The following is a 13,002-nucleotide window of genomic DNA, read 5'->3' on the forward strand; positions in this document are numbered from 1 at the left end:
ATGAACTTTCCCTCATCTCAATGCACTCAGACAAGGTCAGACAACGTGACCATCCTAGCTCAAGCCAACCACTGACACGCACAGGAATTCCTAAAGGCCTGGTTTTCAAACCGTAATGAAATCAAACATGTGGAGTTGGACCCCACATACAAACCCATGCAGAACAGAACCGGAAATGACACAATCCAACTTAACAGATAATATAAATCTCATAAATTTCTAGCAGAGTAGAAAATCATCGCTTCATCGGAGGCCACACTGAAGAAGTTACCGAGCATGGAGGCGAAACATCTATACAATAACAAGCCAGCTCAGTGAGCGAGCTAACAATCTTATCCACAATCCAAGCTACAAATCTTCACAAGAACCATAAACAGGAGCGTTAGGGTTCTGTTCGGTCTAGAAGCCAGCTCTGAGCTGGCTGGATCAGTGTCACATAATGTGTATCACATAAAGGGTGACTTGGTGACGGAATACCAACCCATGTGGAGTTATTTCAGTTATGCATTTCAACTGGAAGGGTTTGGCCAATGTATGGAAATACAGACTGGAGCCTCAGCTCATGACTACTTTTACAAATGGCTTAATGCAGGAAAGGGGGTCATAAAACCAGTTCTGCTACGTTAGGCAGAGTAAATACTGCAAACAGAAGTCAAAGGTGCAAGGGGACATTGACAGATTAAGCCAGTTGGCAAAATTATAGCCCTATACGATTGTAACAAGACTTCCTTGTACGCCAATTTCTTTGCTATAATGTGGCTTCCTAATTGCTTGTTGCATCCACATTTTTAAAATGTATCATTTATTAAATCTGCCTCATTACACATTACCAGATCTAAAAATAGCCTGATCGCTGGTTGGCTTGACAACACATTGTCCTAGGAAACTGCCCTGAGTAAGTTATAGAACATAGAAAAGTACAGCACAGTACAGGCCCTTCGGCCCACGATGTTGTGCCGTGGAATAATCCTCATCCAAAAATAAAATAACCTAACCTACATTCCCCTCAATTCACTGCTGTCCATGTGCATGTCCAGCAGCCGCTTATATGTCACTAATGACTCCGCTTCCACGACTACCGCTGACGAAGCATTCCATGTGCTCACAACTCTCTGGGTGAAGAAACTCCCTCTGACATCTCCGCTATACCTTCCTCCTAACACCTTAAAGCTATGAGCCCTCATGGCAGTCAATCCTGCCCTGGGGAAAAGTCTCTGGCTATCAACTCTATCCATGCCTCTCATTACCTTGTACACCTTGATCAGGTCACCTCTCTTCCTCCTTCTGTCCAGAGACAAAAGTCTGAGCTCAGTCAACCTCCCCTCATAAGACAAGCCCTGCAGTCCAGGCAGCATCCTGGTAAACCTCCTTTGCACCCTCTCCACATCTTTCCTATAATAGGACAACCAGAACAGGACATAATATTCCAAGCTAATAAAATGTGAGGCTGGATGAATACAGCAGGCCCAGCAACATCTCAGGAGCACAAAAGCTAATGTTTCGGGCCTAGACCCTTCATCAGGCTTCATCTCTGATGAAGGGTCTAGGCCCGAAACGTCAGCTTTTGTGCTCCTGAGATGCTGCTGGGCCTGCTGTGTTCATCCAGCCTCACATTTTATTATCTTGGATTCTCCAGCATCTGCAGTTACCATTATCACTCATAATATTCCAAGTGTGGTCTCACCAGGGTTTTGTAGAGCTGCAGCAAAACCTCGCGGCTCTTAAACTCAATCCCCCTGTTAATGAAAGCCAAAACACCATATGCTTTCTTAACAACCCTATCCACTTCAGTGGCAACTTTGAGGGAGCTATGCACTTGAACACCAAGATCCCGCTGTTCCTCCACACTGCCGAGAATCCTGCCTTTAATCCTATATTCAGCATTTAAGTTCGACCTTCCAAAATGCATCACTTCGCACTTATCCAGGTTGAACTCCATCTGCCATTTCTCATTCCAGCTCTGCGTTCTGTCAATGTCTCGCTGAAGCCTGCAATAGCCCTCAATACTATCAACGGCACCTCCAACCTTTGTGTCATCAGCAAACATACTAACCCACCCCTCAACTGAGTCATTTATAAAAACTACAAAGAGCAGAGGCCCAAGAACAGAGCCCTGCGGGACACCACTCAGCACTGACCTCCAGGCAGAATACTTACCATCTACAACCACTCTCTACCTCCTGTCAGCCAACCAATTCTGAATCCAGACAGCCAAATCACCCTGTATCCCATACCTCCTGACTTAATGAATGAGCCTGCCGTGGGGAACCTTATCAAATGCCTTGCTGAAGTCCATGTACACCACATCCACTGCTTGACCTTCGTCAACCTGTCTCGTGACTTCCTCAAAGAACTCAATAAGATTTGTAAGGCATGGCCTGCCCCTCACAAAGCCATGCTGACTCCCTTTAATCACGCTATGCTTTTCCAAATGGTCATAAATCCTATCCCTCAGAATTCTTTCCAAAATCTTGCTGACCACAGACATAAGACTGACTGGTCTGTAATTTCCAGGGATTTCCCTATTCCCTTTCTTGTAAAGAGGAACAACATTTGCCTCCCTCCAATCTTCTGATACGACTCCTGTGGAGAGTGAGGAAGCAATAAATGTTTGTGGCTAGTCCCAACAGCATCTTCTTTCTCTTGTTCGATCTTATCCCCACCCATGTGAATTCGACATCTTCCAATCCAAGATCAATTTTTGGCATCGTGTTTACCCATCTCATACTATCAAAACCACCCCACCACCCTTTACTTTCTGCCTCTCCTTTTCAAAAGTCGCATGCCCCCAAATATTTAGTTCCTGATTTTGACTTTCTTGTAACTATGCCACCACAATGGCTTAACAACATATATATTAAACTTTATTTGTTCCATTAATTCATTTATTTTATTCTGGATACTGCATATATTTAAGTAGAGAACCATTCATTTTGCCCTTTTCACCATTCTCGCTTCACCTCACTTTTGATCCTATTTGCTGCTTATTCTTGAGTTTGTGCATCCTGTCCTTTCCCATCCCACTCTGGGTATTATTACTTATTTGGGGGCCTGCAATGTCACCATAAGTTCTTCTGTTCTTATAAAAGCATAAGAAAATAAGATATAGGAGCAGGTTATTTGGCTGCTCAAGCATGCCTCACCATTGAGCAAAATAGTGCCTGATTTGGTGGTCTGATCAGCAAGTTTGCTGATGACACTAAGATTGGTGGAGTAGCTGATAGTGAAGGGGACTGTCAGAGATTACAGCACACTAAAGATAGACTGGAGAGTTGGGCAGATAAATGGCAGATGGAGTTCAATCCGGGCAAATGCGAGGTGATGCATTTTGGAAGATCAAATTCAAGGGCAAACTATACAGTAAATGGAAAAGTCCCAGGGAAAAATTGATGAACAGAGAGATCTGGGTGTTCAGGTCCATTGTTCCCTGAAGGTGACAACGCAGGTCAATAGGGTGGTCAAGAAGGCATATGGCATGCTTTCCTTCATTGGGCGGGGTACTGAGTACAAGAGTTGGCAGGTCATGTTGCAGTTGGATAGGACTTTGGTTCGGCCACATTTGGAGTACTGTGTGCAGTTCTGCTCGCCACATTGCCAAAAGCACGTGGATGCTTTGGAGAGGGTGCAGAGGAGGTTCACCAGGATGTTGCCTGGTATGGAGGGTGCTAGCTATGAAGAGAGGTTGAGTAGATTAGGATTATTTTCATTAGAAAGACGGAGATTGAGGAGGGACCTGATTGAGGTCTACAAAATTATGAGGGGTAGGGACAGGGTGGATAGCAAAAAGCTTTTTCCCCCCAGAGTGGGGGACTCAATTACTAGGGGTCATGAGTTCAAAGTGAGAGGAGGAAAGTTTAAGGGAGATATGTGTGGAAAGTTTTTTTTTTTTTACACAGGGTGGTGGGTGCCTGGAACGCGTTGCCAGCGGAGGTGGTAGACGCAGACACGTTAGCATCTTTTAAGATATATTTGGACAGGTACATGGATGGGCAGGGAGCAAATGGACACAGACTGTTTGAAAATAGATGACAGGTTAGACAGAGGATCTTGATCGGCGCAGGCTTGGAGAGCTCTAGGCCTGAACTCCTCTTTCATGCAGCTCATCATAGCCCTCAACTCACTGATATTTCAAGAATTTACTAACTCCTTTTTAAATACTTTCAGTGATTTAGTCTCCATTATGATGTAAGCAAGTATAATTCAAGACATTCACCTTCCTCCAGTAAAAGAAATTCCTTTGCACCTTACTTTTAAATGTAAGCTCTGATACAGAGACTGCAGAGAGATGCCCTGATCCTATAACTATGTCGCCTAGTTTGAGATTATCCCAATAATGGAAACATCTTCTCAACATGTATTTTGTCAGGTCCCCTAGAATGACATACATTTCAATAAGGTCAAGCCTTATTCTTCTGAACTCTTAAAAAAATTAATTAGGTGAATAAATAATCTAAGGCCTTCGCAACTGCTCTCCTGAACCTAATCCTCTATTTATTTTAAAGTTTCTCCACAGCCCTAGTTGTTATTTGATATGGCAGTATTCTGGCCCTACCATGATTCAAGTCAAACCCATCCTACCAGAACAGCTCCCTTCTACCTCAGTACTGTGCAAGTGTCCAGGAATTGAAACCTATTCCTCCTACATCAATCATTGAGGCACGCATTTAACTTCTTGACTTTATTTTACCCTCCGCCAGTTTGCCCTTGGGTCAGGAAGTAATTCCAAGATTGTCTTGGATATCTGCCTTTTAATTTAGCTCCTAACTGATCAAATTCTTTCAGGAGAACCTCCTTTCCAGTCCTATCAACGTCACTGGTACCAATGTGGATGATGGACCCCTCTCTTTTCTCTCCAAGTTCCTCTCCAGCCCTGAGATATTGTCCTTAACCATAGCATCAAACTTGCAGCACAGCCTTTAGGATTTGCACTTAATTGTACAGAACAGTATCCATTCCTTTAATTGATATATAACTATATAATATCTTCATTACACATTGAAGCCTGTGTCACAGCCTACATTCCCAACTATCTTTGTGCCAACAAGCATAGATACATGCCTCTTGATCATTTCATTCAAGTTTTCAGATAGCCAGTAATGCTGCATGCATTCCTGCAGCCTAAAGGGATCAACGCATAAAAACCTAAAGAACTGCAGATGCTGTAAATCAGGAAAGAAAACAAAGTTGCTGGAAAAGCTCAGCAGATTTGGCAGCATCTGTGAAGAAAAAAATCAGAGTTAATGTTTTAGGTCCGGTGATCCTTCCTCAGAACTGAAACATTAACTGATTTTTTTCTTCACAGATGCTGCCAGACTTGCTGAGCTTTTCCAGAGATCATTGCAAGCTTTTCTTCCCCTCCATACTTTCAACCAGATATTCTAATCTTGGCTGCATAAACAAAGCCTTGGGCGTGCAATCCTGGAACAAACTGGTGAAAGAGAAGGGGTAATAATGCAGAGGACAAACTCCCTTTTTTTAACAACATCAGCCGCTGTATTGTGCATCTAAAAAACAAAGACCTCAAGGAAGTGGCTGAACAAGTAAGGGGATAGGTCAAACAAGTAGTGGGACAGGGTGAGTTGTTTGGTGGATTGTGGGATGAGTTCTTATATTGAGCTGTGGGGGAGACTTCAGTCATGCTGTTCATCATGGAGTTATACTAAAGATTAAATAAATAGTGTAACTTTCCTAGGGTAAGTGTCCAAATCTCTGATCCATGATCAGTGTAAGAGATGTTTGTGTAGTGTCTGGGATAGTGCAAATCAGCACATCAACAGTTTAAACTTCCCAGGCAATGTGCCAGGATTTCATTAGGGTGCCAACATGCCACAGTATGTAAATTCAGTGCACTCCACTCTACAGATGAGAAAATCTGACTCATTAGATAGCTAGCTAGATGGATAAAAAACTGGCTGGGCAACAGGAGACAGAGGGTAGTAGTAGAAGGGAGTTTCTCAAATTGGAGACCTGTAACCAGTGGTGTTCCACAGGGATCTGTGCTGGGACCACTGTTGTTTGTGATATATGCAAATGATCTGGAGGAAGGTGTAGGTGGTCTGATCAGCAAGTTTGCTGACGACACTAAGATTGGTGGAGTAGCTGACAGTGAAGGGGACTGTCAGAGATTACAGCAGAATATAGAAAGACTGGAGAGTTGGGCAGATAAATGACAGGTGGAGTTCAATCCGGGCAAATGCGAGGTGATGCATTTTGGAAGATCAAATTCAAGGGCAAACTATACAGTAAATGGAAAAGTCCCAGGGAAAATTGTTGAACAGAGAGATCTGGGTGTTCAGGTCCATTGTTCCCTGAAGGTGACAACGCAGGTCAATAGGGTGGTCAAGAAGGCATAGGCATGCTTTCCTTCATTGGGCGGGGTATTGAGTACAAGAGTTGGCAGGTCATGTTGCAGTTGGATAGGACTTTGGTTCAGCCACATTTAGAGTACTGTGTACAGTTCTGGTCGCCACATTACCAAAAGGATGTGGATGCTTTGGAGAGGGTGCAGAGGAGGTTCACCAGGATGTTGCCTGGTATGGAGGGTGCTAGCTATGAAGAGAGGTTGAATAGATTAGGATTATTTTCATTAGAAAGACAGAGATTGAGGGGGGGACCTGATTGACGTCGACAAAATTATGAGGGGTAGAGACAGGGTGGACAGCAAAAAGCTTTCTCCCAGAGTGGGGGACTCAATTATTAGGGGTCATGAGTTCAAAGTGAGAGGAGGAAAGTTTAAGGGAGATATGCGTGGAAAGTTCTTTACACAGAGGGTGGTGGGCACCTGGAACGCGTTGCCAGCGGAGGTGGTAGACGCAGACACGTTAGCGTCTTTTAAGATATATTTGGACAGGTACATGGATGGGCAGGGAGCAAATGGACACAGACTGTTAGAAAATAGATGACAGGTTAGACAGAGGATCTTGATCGGCGCAGGCTTGGAGGGCTGAAGGGCCTGTTCCTGTGCTGTAGGTTTCTTTGTCTTTGTAAATAACTGAGGCTCCAGCACTAATTTCAGTAGGTTTCCAATATTGACAGCCTGCCAACTTGAAAGTGCCATGTTTATTCTTACTCGCTAATTCCTGTTCATTAATTAACTTTCTATCCATGCTAATATAATATCCTAAACTCCATCTTATATGACATCTGATCAAATGCAATTTGGAAATCTAAATAGACAACATTTCTTCAAACAACAATACAACAAAAATGACTGGAAAACACAGCAAATCCGGCAGCATCTGTAAAGAGAAAACAGAGATAACGTTGAGTACAGTAACCCTTCTTTCCCAGTTAGGATAAGTTGGTACTAATGCTGATGATGGGGAGTAGAGAGAAAAAAAGGATTGAGCAGATGGATGAAGAAAGGTCAGAGTGAAAAAGAGAGTGTGCTAGGTAGGTGATCTTGGTGGCCACGAACAGTTGAAAATGGGTTGGTTGTGCTTAAAGCAATCTATTTCATGGCAGGACTTGGGTATGGTGTTCATGCTCTAAAATTGTTAAACTCTTGTGTTGAGTCCTCAAGGCTGCAGGGTACCCAAGTGAATAATGAAGTGTTAATCATCTATGCTTTTGTTAAACTTCTCTGGAGCGCTGCAAGTAGTACATTCCCCAGTTCCCCTTTATCCAGTCTACATCCTTGAAAAAAAAACTAATGAGTTCAAACACAAATTTCTTTCTCGTAAAGCCATACTGACTGCTCATGTTATGGTTTTATAATTGTATTGGTTAGACCTCCTTGGTAATGGGGTCCAACATTTTCGCAATAATCACAGGCAGGTCCCAGCTCACAAATTGTTTCATTCATGTCTCGCTTTGTTTGCAAGTCCAGGAACAATACAGTACAATATAAAATAACGTTCCATAAGGTGGGAGGTGGTAAGCACAGATTCATCAGAAAGACACTGACCAAAGGGTTCAATTATGCGGACAGGTTGTATCATCCAGTTGTATTTTTTAAGTATGTAGTATTGTGACCTATTTGAACACATAAGAAAATACAAACCTGTCTCAATTTTAACTCAAACCTTTGCTCTTAAAAGCATAATAAAGGCTGCATTAAATATGAAGCACACATTGTTAGAAAGTTCAAAAATGCATAATAAGTAAAATGCAATTCTATACCTCTCAGCATCACTGTCTTCCATGTGCATCACTAAAAAAGAATAAATCATTGGTTAACTCATAATAGATCATTCGATCAACTAAATCACAAACGGAAGCATGCTACGTTGCCATTCACCAAGCACATCAGAGACAGAGTATCTCAGGCTCCTTATTTGTGGATATGGACAGCAACTAAAGCAAGTTTTCCCCCAGGTTTCAAAAACAGCCTTTATTGAAATAACTGAAGGGGGAGGCTTCTTCCAAGAGCAACCATTTTTAACTTAATTAAAGTCTCAAGGTGTTTCAAAGGAGCATTAGAAAACAAAAACATGACACCAAGCTACATAAGGAGATATTAAGTCAGATGATCAAAAACTTAACCAAATGTGTAGTTTTAAGATATGTCAAAAGGACAAGAAGCAAAGCAATGTGGCAGGGAGGTGTGATGATGGAATCTCAGTGTTCAGGATCTAGGCAAATACAAGTCACAAATCGTGAAATAATAATAATTTGGAATGCACAAAGAGGCTAGATTTACAGGAGTACTGACGTCCACTACAGAAAGGGTAGGGCCAATCAGGGATTGTAAAGGGAATTTAAAGAGAACCTAAAGAGATAGAAGAGGTCCTTAATGAATATTTTTCTTCGGTATTCACAACCAAGAGGAACCTAGTTGTGCAGGAGGACAGTGTGTCACAGGCTTGTAAGCTAGAGGAGGTCGATGTTAGGAAGGAAGATGTGCTAGGAGTTTTGAGGAAGCTGAAGGCAGATAAGACCCCGGGCCTGATGGGATTTATCTAAGAATTCTATGCGAAGCGAGGGCAGGGCCTTTGGCGATGATCTTTTGATCCTCACTATCCAAGGGTACAGAGCTAGAAGATTCGAGAGAGGCAAACGACATGTCGGGCCTAGACCGTTCATTTTCTGATGAAGGGTCTAGGCCCGAAACGTCAGCTTTCCTGCTCCTAAGATGCTGCTTGGCCTGCTGCGTTCATCCAGCTCTACACCTTGTTATCTCAGATTCTCCAGCATCTGCAGTTCCTATTACCCCTTTACCAGGATATTGCCTGGAATGGAGGCAAGTTCTTACGAGGAAAGGTTGAGAGAGCTAGGACTTTTCTTTTTAGAACGACGAAGGATGTGAGGTGACTTATTAGAGGTGTACAAAATGATCAGAAGTATAGATATGAGGGGGCATAGTTTTAAAGCGAGTGGAGGTAGACATAGGGGAGACATCAGAGGTAAGTTCTTTACTCAGAGTGGTTGGGGCATGGAATGCATTGGCGGAGTGGGTAGTGGAGTCAGCCTCATTAGGGGCATTTAAGCAGCCATTAGATAGGCAGATGGATTATAGTATAAGGTAGGGGTGGAGGTTAGATAGAATTTAGGATTAGGGTAAGAGTTCAGCACAACAGAGTGGGCCAAATGGCCTGTACTGTGCTGTGCTGTTCGATGTTCGATGTTCTCAGGGTTGTAGATCTATCTTTTACACAAATAGGGAGAGGAGGTCATGTCAGACTTTGAAAACGATGAGAATTTTAAACTCAAGATGCTGCTTGACTAGGAACCTAGTTCTGTACTGTCCAACAGAGATCACAACAGCACCAAGGATACATAAGCATGCAGATGTTTTAACCAAAATCAGCTTTACAACCAATTTTGGTAGCAGTACTTCATGCACGTTCAATTACAGATAAATCATCATTCAACAACCTAGCAAAGCTCTTAATGAATAAGCATTTGCATTCTGTTTTCTTTTATCATCTTGCTAACAGACAAAACTAATATGTTGAAATCAAACTCAATTAGCTGTGACCTCTCATTTTTTATTTCATGAAATATATTTATAGCTGCACCTGGACTCAAAATCAGCCACATGGCTCATAGCTAATATAAATGCCAAGTAGATTTGGTTTTACAAAAGCAAGATTTCCAGCATTTGCTGTATTTAAGACAAACATAGAAGATGCTGAAACACTGAGCAAGATAGCATTCACAAACAGAAGTTATTATTTCAGATTGATAACCTTCCATCAGAACGAAATTAGAAATGTAGTTGATCTTAAGGTGGTGAATTTGGGTGGTGTCAGGCAAAGAATATAAAGAGAATGTCTGTGATAGGGTGGAATATAGGAGAAATTATATGAGAGAGGATTTAATCATGAAATAACAATACTGAAGATGTGTTAAGCAAAGGTGTGAATAGCAGAATGAATAACTGCTCCTAAATAAAACCAGGGGACAAGCAAGGATAACATGGAAATATGCAGAGAAAAATAAACAATTTGTACAGAGAATACCATTTGAGATTGTCAACCTCAATGTCAAGTCTGTAAAGTACCTAATTAACAAATGAGGTACTGCCTCTCCAGTTTACAGAGAGTTTCATTGGAAGACTGCAGCAGACCAAAGTCAGAGACACTCTCCATGTCTCACTGGGGTAAGGAGTTGAAAATTAAGCCTTATGTCTGGAATAGTCACAAAAATTAAATATTCTAGAGAAGCATGCAAAACTCCCCGATTTATCTTCAGTTCCAGGTTGACAAAGCATAAATGAGACTCATGTACTTAAGAAGAATTTCTAATTACTTGTCTAAATAGTCTCTAGCTATAAGTAAGCAAATATGAACCACCATAATTACCAACCATCAGCACGTACTTCTACTAGTTAAAACTGTAACAACTTTGTAAAACTCCCCCCCCCCCCCCCACCACCACACACACACACACACACACACACACAGGGGATGAACAGATGGAGAGACTGGGAAGGTGGCTCAGGGCTACTGATCAAAATGCTGTTTCTTAGCCTTATTTTTCCAGATGCCCTTGTTTGTTGCAGGTGCAGGGAGGCATATTCAAACTTCTAAAACTTTCAGTTAATTAATTAAGAGTCACAATTTACACTAACTGCTGAGGGGAAAAATAATCCGGTTTTTCTCAGATTTGAAATAGCTTTTACTGTAGAGAACAAAGACAGCTCCTGAGATGGTGGCGATATGAAAACTTTTGTTCACAGCCCTAAGTTTTTCAGTTACCCCAGTAGTTGCTGCAGGCTGAAAGCCGTTGTCATCGATAATCCACACATCAATTAGAGCTTTGTTCAGCAACAAGTAGCTGTCTGTTCATAACCCTTCGGCTCCAGCTCACCTGCAAACCCAAGTCAACTACAACTGTAGCCAGCAGCTCTGTTTATAATAAGAATCAGGTTACTTGCTTTCAAAATGTGCAATTTTCCATCAAACCTTGGTTTTAAACAGTTCTTTTCTCAATTCAGTCCACATTTAAAAATACAAAAAAAAGTTTTATTCATGCCTTCACCATTGAAGAATGAAATGCCATTTTAAAAATGCTTCACTATTTCATTACAAATGTGTGACACGTAACAAAACTTGAAATTTACATCCATTCATTCTTCCTTGCTTCTTCCCCGAACTTATTCAATGTTACACAAACTTGGAATAAGTTAAAGTTGGAGAAATTCTAAAATTCTACACTCATAACAATTCATCTGCCATTACCTTATAATTTCCAGCAAGGTGAATAACCTTTACATTAAACGGCTGCAATAGAGGATTTCATTTGAATAGTCTTGCATTCCAAGTTTTAAAGTTTTCAATGAAGGCCTGTGGACTATGAACCATCAAATTAGCATCTCCTTGTTATCGATCAGATAGAGAATTCAAAGTATTGCAGAACCAATAACAAGTCTATTTCCCATCAGGAGAATATGTCGTCTGGTATTGGTTTACTTTCTTAGAGAAGTACCCCACTGGCTTCTCCACACAACTCATCATCCTGCAAGAAAACAGCACCTGTACTCGTCACTAGTATCGATTGCCATTTTGAACAGTCTTGAAAAATTAGGGTGGTCAAAATGGCTTTTTTTTTAAGATTGCCTTCAATTTCCCAAGGTTGTTTGGCATTCAGCTGACCAAGCCACCTTTGCTGGTTTCTTTCACAAATTTGTTAAAGGTACAACTATTATACTAAAAATTATGCACAAGTTTCTGAGAAAACTGATCCAAGCAAAAAGCTCATAATTTCTTAGATAACAAGGTGCAGAGCTGGATGAACACAACAGGCCAAGCAGCATGAGGAGCAGGAAACCTGACGTATCAGAATTTCTTATTCAGTTTTGATACAGAGAATTCTATTACAGCCTTCACTTTCACTGTCCTTGGTAATACTTGTCCTTGTCCAACAATACATCTTAAGCAAGTTACTCCTGCTTTTCTGAATTCACACGCAGCCACATTTCTTAAGCCAACCAACGGTAATCACTTAAACCAGTCTTGCAATTGTCTCACATGAGCGCTCCATATGCTACTATATACTACATTATCGAAATAAACTGAATTACAAACCGCAGCTTATGTTGCTCAGACCATTGAGTTTCGGAATTTGGATGTCTTGTTGAGGTTGTAAAGGATGTTGGTGAGGCCACTATTGGAGTTCTATCTACAGTTCTGGTTGTCCTACTGTAAGAAGGAGTGAATTGGAGTGCTTTCAGAACAGATTTACCAGGATGTTGCCAGGACTGGAGAGATGGCATTATAAGAGAGGCTGGATAGGCTGAGATTTTTTTCACAGGTGGATAGGAGATGGAGGGTGACCTCAGGAGGTTTATAAAATCATGAGTGAATAGCAAAGGGCTTTTCCTTAGGGTGTAGTGTGGGGAAGCTCAAAACTAGGGGCATATTTTTAAGGTGACAAGAGGAAGTTTTAAAAAGGACCCGAGGGGCAACATTTTCTACACAGAATGTGGCTTATAAGTAGATTGAACTGCTAGAGGAAGTGGTAGATACAGGGTACAGTTACAACATTTAATGACATTAGGATAGTATATGAAGGGTTCAGAGAATCATAGAGATGTACAGTACAGAAACAGACACTTCA

The 13,002-nt window shown here is 41.6% G+C and overlaps 1 protein-coding gene across 1 annotated transcript in view; it reads right to left on the reverse strand.

Annotated features, from left to right (window-relative positions):
- The window catches only part of retreg3 (reticulophagy regulator family member 3), a 58,328-nt gene that overhangs the window by 31,090 nt on the left and 14,236 nt on the right, over positions 1–13,002 (reverse strand). Inside the window, exon 4 of the mRNA XM_048560372.2 lies at positions 8,122–8,152. Coding sequence (XP_048416329.2) covers positions 8,122–8,152 — 31 coding nt within the window. The remainder of the gene's footprint in view (positions 1–8,121; positions 8,153–13,002) is intronic.

This window comes from Stegostoma tigrinum, chromosome 31 (assembly GCF_030684315.1).
Source record: "Stegostoma tigrinum isolate sSteTig4 chromosome 31, sSteTig4.hap1, whole genome shotgun sequence".
NCBI lineage: Eukaryota > Metazoa > Chordata > Chondrichthyes > Orectolobiformes > Stegostomatidae > Stegostoma > Stegostoma tigrinum.